Raw genomic sequence first — 7153 nt, 5'->3', positions numbered from 1 at the left:
GTTATTTAAGGAGATTAATAACTAATTACTAGATTAACTCGATCGAAGTTGGATACCAAGACACTGTTTAAAACTAAAACATGGAAAAGAAAAGTTACAGAAAGGCCCAAGTCAGCAGTAACAGTGAAGGGAGAGAAGGGAGAGCAGGGCCCCATGACCTTCGGGATGGATCTGGGAACATCTGGACCCACGTGGCTGAGAATTATAGACACGTGACACAGCTTTGAGTTATTTAAGGAGATTAATAACTAATTACTAGATTAACTCGATCGAAGTTGGATACCAAGACACTGTTTAAAACTAAAACATGGAAAAGAAAAGTTACAGAAAGGCCCAAGTCAGCAGTAACAGTGCTTCAGTACAAGGGAGAGCAGGGCCCCATGACCTTCGGGATGGATCTGGGAACATCTGGACCCACGTGGCTGAGAATTATAGACACGTGGCGCCACACACACAGCTTTGACTGTGGATGCCATTTCACTACACAGCAAAAGCTCACCCATGTACTTTTTTAATTAGCAAAAACTAAAACCATTTGTTTTCTGCTGCTGCTGCGTTTTGACCTACCAAACAAGAAAGCAAACGAAATCCCTTTCCTTCTCTGTTGTTCCGCCGCTACCCTTCTTCACTCCATGGCCGACAAGCCTCAATCCCTTGCTGAGGTTCCGTTCCTTAACTTCTCATTTATCACTCTTTTCTTATCTTTCTTGTCAGTTTTACTCTCTACACTCGTCGATCTTTTCTTAATTTTGGTATATCTTAGCTTATTCAAGTTCACTCTTTCTTTTCCCGCTTTTAAAAGCTCTTTTTTAATCAATTTAGAATGCGTAAGTTAGAAATTGAAGCTTGATTCAATTAATTCACAGTAGGGATTATTTTGTGCTAGCTTGTGATTGGATTCAATTTATAGTTAAAAGTTTGTGTTTGCTTCCTTTTTAATGTGTGTGTATGTTTGTGTTTTTTTAATTTGGTTTTAAAGTGTTTCATGATAAATTAAGCTTATTATATGTTCTGGATCTTGCACAAAACTTATGGGATAATCCATGACATTTTCTAATCTGTTGTATTGTATCTACCTGAAATTCCGGAAACAGAAATGCGAAGTTAGATCTATATCATGGGAATTAGGACAAGTCCCTTTTATTGTCCAAATTAACTTTGTTCTTTCTATGGGAGCTTTATTTTTCCCTTCCACTGTAATTCAGTCTGTTGTATGACTGAAGAGTTTAGGTTCTTGATTTCTACCGTATTAACAAGGTACAGTATACAAGTTTTCTCATATTATGTTTAGTTTCTAATATGTGTTTATTAGCTAAGTTTCCATCACTTTATTCGTGGTAGATGATATATCATTTTATAAGGAACGCAGGATCTCATGTTTATTATCCAATGGTTATGTCGTGTGAAGAAATAGATAGACACCCCTATCTTAATTGGGCTTGGTTCTAGTAAAATTCAAGTGTCTTTGGAAACAAAAGTTGTGATGGAATTGAATAGAATTCTTGAATTAATTCAATTCTGAGAGTTCTTAGGTTTGGAATGAATTAGAATATAATTGAATTGAATTGTGTAGAAGTAGTTTAAAATGAGAATTATACCCTCAACACTTCAACACCAGTACCCTATTGAAAAACCCACAATAGCGAAGTTTCAATTCCAACTCTTCATTGAAGAATGCACATTTATACAGATAAATGGTCATATGTAAAATCCATTACCCAGAACCACCCTTTTCCCACAAGATCCCAAAGTAAGTTGTTGAAGTTTTTGCCTAATAAGCAAGACATGGCTGACTTTGTGATTTAGTCTGTCTATTCTTTCTTACCTTGTTTTTAGTTGAAGGAGTGGGGTGGTGATCCAGAATGGGAATATGAGGAAGAGCAGATCAAATAATGATGATGGAAGTAATGATGGTGGTGGTTTGTTAGAGTCGCTTCTTGTGTAGAAATAAAAGAAGCGTTAGATAACACTAGGGTTATATTTTGCTATTTTAGTTTCTTAATGAGGATAGTTTTGGTATATAAATTTTTATGTATCAAGCCATGAGAATTGAATTAGAAATTAGATCCATTTTGGTCTGATTTGTATATAGCCTTAACATGAGAATCGCATCCTCATTAGAATTGAAATCTTTGCTGTTTTTTAATACCAAAGCGTGAAATAGAATTCCAATTTTCTAGAAATTTCTATTCCGAGAGTTTCCAAACAGGCTCTTGTGTAGTCCGTTTTAAACTGCTTTATATATATAATATATATACACACACACTCTTATAATAGATTTCTGATTCTTATGTTCTGTGTTATAAATGTGATGATAGATATTTTTTTCCCCAACATGCAGGAATATTATGTAAAGGATAAACAGGAGAAACCTGTTGAAGCTAAAGAAGTTGAAAAGGAGTCTGCTCTGGAGGAAACTGTTGTCGAGAAGACTGCGGAGGAAACAACTCCTGTTGCTGCCACGGCTGCTGAGGAAAGCAGTGAAGTCGTCCCTCCTCCTGAAGAGAGCACGGAAGAGCAAAGTAGTGGAAGTGTTGAAGAAGAAAAGTCTGGTGATGAAGATGCAGCTGAAGAGACCGCAGAGATTAAGGTAGTTTTAAAAAATTTTGAATAAAAGGAGAACTAGGTCCCTTAGGAATTCTGCAGAGGACTAATGGGTCCCTGAAAAAGAAAAGAACAATTAAGTCTCTGAGGATTACTAACATTGGACACATTACATTTCAATCATGCTTGATGCTCCTCCTTTTGTGTTCAAGATAATTATGTTCATATTTGTGTTATTGTTTCCAGCTTGAGACTGCTCCAGCAGATTTCCGTTTTCCAACCACAAATCAAACAAGGCATTGCTTTACCCGATATGTGGAATATCACCGGTTAGCCATCTTCTTTATTGTTGGCTTTTATTTCTATTGAGCTGATTGTTTGCACTTTCAGAAGAGGCTCAATCTCCTTTTGTTTTAAACTATGAACTTCTTGTGCAGATGTGTAGCTGCAAAAGGAGAAGGTGCACCAGAATGCGATAAGTTTGCTAAATATTATCGCTCACTTTGCCCTGGTGAATGGGTATGTATTTTTACTGGACATTATTTATTTATCCATCTATTTTTTTTTTTTCGATCAACATTGTCGATTATCTATTGAATAACTAAGCATTGGGTCTGCATGTCTGGTAAGATTCATTTACTTAAATTTCTTCTTGCTTATGTTAAGTTGCCATGTGTTTGTGGTCTTACTGGATACTTTTTCGATGAGATGGAGTTGCATTGCATCTTTTACTTTGTTGGTAGTTATATAAACTGACAGGAAATTGCATCCTATATGCTACTAGCCTGCAACTATGCTTTTCTGTGTTCTAAATTCACTCTCTATGATGTCTGACTTCCTGTTAAATCAGAAACGTGTGAAAAGTGACAATAAGGTAGCAATTATAGTTATTAAACATGCCGGGATAGTTTATTGGGATAAATGAAGAATTCTTGAGTACATCTTTTGGTAGATGTTCTTATTACATGGACAGATGGATAACACTTTGGACACTTGCAGCTTTTTTGAACATTCAGTTAATTGCTCTGTTCAGCTCTTCCATTGTCATATTACATTCTGTCATGCATCTCCTCCTTCAACTCTTGTGGCTTGAATACTTCTATTCAGTTTATCCCTGCAAATGTTCGACATACATACTCATTGCTATTGATAGGACCTGAGCTGTATTTGTATATCATAGAAGGAAGTTCTGTAAGGTGTTAGATTGGGGGAATATCAAGGAGTGTTAGTCCTAAAGTGCTGGGGACAACAATATGCCACTTAAGAGACAGAAACATACTGTATGAGTTGGTAAAAAGGGGAGAATATTAGATCTAAAATGTGGGAGGTCCGAAAGGTGGTAAGCTGAATATTGGCTTGGACTGCGAGAAACTATGCTGATATAGCAGTATAGCACTTGGAACCTTGTTCTCTTATTTCTGTTCATATTATCCATTCCTTTGGACAGATAACTGACTGGTCGCAACTCTGATAGTATGATCATTCCCAGGATTTTTGTTCATTTTATTGCATGAAGTACTGGTTCTTATCAGCTACCTGACAATGCAATTCCATCTAAAGATCATTGTAACTTTTTGAAATGATTAGAACCCTCTTTTCTATATAGTGATTAGTTCTTCCTTTAATCAAGAAGCCATATTTGAATAACTTATTGCTACTTAGAACTGGTTATACTAGGCCCACAAGAAAATGAAGAAACCCTATATATTTGATTTGGAGCTGGAATTCTAATATGAAATTCAGCTCAGAAAAGAGTGTGGAAAGAAGATTGAACTTGTAAGCAAAAGAGAGAATATATTCAAAGTCCTGGCCAATTAGGTGATCTACCCCTATAATTAACCCCCTTACAGAATTAAAACCCTCTAAAATCTCCTGATCTCACATTGCCTATGCACTGTCAACTCAGCATAACCATAAACCATCTGATAATGTCCTTTCACAATTTTAGCCCTCAAGTAGCTTAGCCCTCAAGTAGCCTACTTCACTTCTTTCAATTCTTTCTTGCATACACTATATTGGGATTTTGAATTTCTAATACTTGTCAACCATTTTTCATAGGAGGTTAAAGTGTATAAACATTTCACTGTAGAATGTTAGTGTTTGATACCATTCAAGGAGTTTAGTGGTCATAATAGTGTATATGGCTTAGATCGGGACTGAAATTAGACGGCATAAAAGCTCAACGTCGCCATATCTGTAATGTTTGCATTAGTTTTCTCGCTGTTTAAGATGGATGCCTGATTAGCAAATTTTGTTGACGATTTCCATCAGATCAACACATAAATCTTTTTTATTTTCGTTATGTGTGTTTGTTTATGTTATCATTATTATTTATATTGCATTCTAAGGGTCTATTGTGATTTCTTAATTGTCGTGGTATCAGATTGACCGATGGAATGAGCAAAGGGAGAATGGAACATTCCCGGGCCCACTGTAGGCTGCACTTGTCTGTAACCGCTGATTCAATTTTCTTGCATTGTTGCATTTAAAATTGCTGGAGATAAAAAGCACATACTTTGGGAGAAATGTTGTCCATGTCAGGCATTGGTTTAATAAGAAAATTTTGGCTGTCTGTTTGAACTAGTTTGAGCTGTACAAATTCCATGAAACGCTTCTGGGGGGAATTTCCAGAGGTTGCTATATTATTTACCGGATTCCTTACTGCCTGAGGGATTTTGCTCTAGTCAACTATCCCCCAAAATAAAGGTAAACGAACGGAAATGATTAAAATATACAACTTTCTTTTGTTTAATTTTATATTATTATAGTGCTATATTTTTACTAATGATTAAAAAAGCGGAGATGAGGCGCAAATATCTATATGAAAGGTAATTTTCAAATACTAGAACACTTCTTTAGTTTTTTTTTTTCGCTCTGCACTTATTAGAACGCTACACTAATAATCGAATAGATATAAAGTTTTGATGGTAGCAGAAGATAATCGACCTCTCAATGCAGCCCTACGGCCTAATAAGTAATAACTGGTGTCCTCAGCAAACAAACACCATACACACAAATACTTGCAAGTTATTGTTACTAGGATTTCGATCCATTTCATAATTGATTACGATCCTTGTGTAACAATGCAAGCTTTGCCCTAAGAAAGATGCCACAGGGATATTCCTGGCAAACCCAGATGCATGAGTTGAGGAATATCTGAGGCCTAGGCCAGAAAAGGATCTTTTTGCATGGATGTCAGCAGACATGCCGGGAATTAACTCTGATGTCATGTCACATTGCCTAGCTTTAAACCCAAAACCCAAGCCAATGACAAAAAGACGAAGAAAATGTTGGCAAGAGAACACAGAGGACACAGGAAGTAAGAAAGCAACTGGAGTGTCTCCTACAAGCTAGGTTCATTAGAGAACTCTCATATCAACCGAGTTGTCAAACGTCGTCCTAGATAAGAAAGCTGACGAAAAGTAGAAAATGTGTGTATAGACTACTTTGACCAAAAGAAGACCCGCTTTAAAGATGCCTTCCCACTACCACACATCCATAGAATCCTTGAGGTAAGCTCGGGTTACTGATCCTATCCTTTATGAGTGCCTATTCTAGATACAGCCAATAGTTATACCGTAATTACCTTTGAACTGAAAATTGCGGGTGCCTGACGATCGTGATTTCTGCCAGTAAAGAATGTCATAAAAACAGTCGCGTTGTAGATATAGTCTCTAAACCGACAAAAATCCCTTTCGTACAAACGTTTTGGGTGTCACAAATAACAAACCCCTTAAAAATTGTTAACCGAGTATTCAAACCTCGGGTTGTCTTCTCAAGGAACTGCGAGGAAGTATGTTCTTATTATTGGTTATAAAGGTTGTAATCGGGGTTTAGTAGGTAAGAAGCAAGTAATTTAAATGACGAGTGAATTAAATGGCAATTAAAAATAAATAATAACTGTAAAACAACTTTTGGCAAGATAAGGGAAATTAGAAGTCCAACTTAGTTATCCCTCTCAACAATAATGAAAGTTGTATTTTAATTCTACTTAGTTAACCTATGAAGCAAAGGTAAGTCAAGGGACTAATTAGTTTGACCTTCGAAGCATATTTATTTCCTAGGAAAAAGTTGGGATTATTGAAGTTCAGATCAATTAGCAAGATAACGATTATCAATTATGTTGAGTTTAATAACTGTTGAGTTACTGAATTCTTAACCAAAACCAAAAGGGGAAAAAGTAAATTGCTGAATTAATAAAAGTGTCCTTAGAATGGAGCAACTTGCAACTTAAATCAAAGAGAACAATCATAAACTGAAAATACCTTAAATATCATTAATTCAAATAGAAATCTGTAACATGGAATAATTCATAATTTAAATTATAATAATCAATTCAAATATTGGAATCAAATAAATAAAAGTAAAATTGAAATAAAAGAACATTAAAACCTGGATCCAGAGTTACTCCCAAAACAAGAAGAAGTCCTAAATCCTAAGAGAGAGAGAGAATCTCTCTCTAAACTAAATCTAAATCATGAAAACTAGAAGTTGGAGAGCTCTCTCTGAATGGATGCATTCCTCCACTTTATAACCTCTAATCTATGCTTTCTGTACTTGGATCTGGGGCAAAAAGGGCTTCAGAAATCGCTGGGGGCGTATTCTGTAA

General features: G+C 35.9%; 1 protein-coding gene across 1 annotated transcript; it reads left to right on the top strand.

The window, feature by feature from the left end:
• LOC107609225 (cytochrome c oxidase subunit 6b-1) lies at nt 444-5299 on the top strand. The gene is made up of 5 exons (XM_016311101.2): nt 444-662; nt 2342-2590; nt 2791-2873; nt 2982-3063; nt 4928-5299. Exons 1-5 carry the CDS (start codon nt 633-635, stop codon nt 4979-4981), a joined length of 498 nt encoding a protein of 165 aa, XP_016166587.1. The 5' UTR covers nt 444-632; the 3' UTR covers nt 4982-5299.

This window comes from Arachis ipaensis, chromosome B07 (genome assembly GCF_000816755.2).
Source record: "Arachis ipaensis cultivar K30076 chromosome B07, Araip1.1, whole genome shotgun sequence".
Lineage (NCBI taxonomy): Eukaryota > Viridiplantae > Streptophyta > Magnoliopsida > Fabales > Fabaceae > Arachis > Arachis ipaensis.
The sequence above is the reverse complement of the archived record's forward strand: the minus strand, read 5'-3'. Positions and strand labels throughout refer to the sequence as shown.

Coding starts and splice junctions, on each gene's coding strand:
- LOC107609225 (XM_016311101.2), top strand. CDS start 633: ATGGCCGACAAGCCTCAATCCCTTGCTGAG. Junction 2,591..2,790: donor AAGAGACCGCAGAGATTAAG/GTAGTTTTAAAA, acceptor TATTGTTTCCAG/CTTGAGACTGCTCCAGCAGA. Junction 3,064..4,927: donor CACTTTGCCCTGGTGAATGG/GTATGTATTTTT, acceptor TCGTGGTATCAG/ATTGACCGATGGAATGAGCA.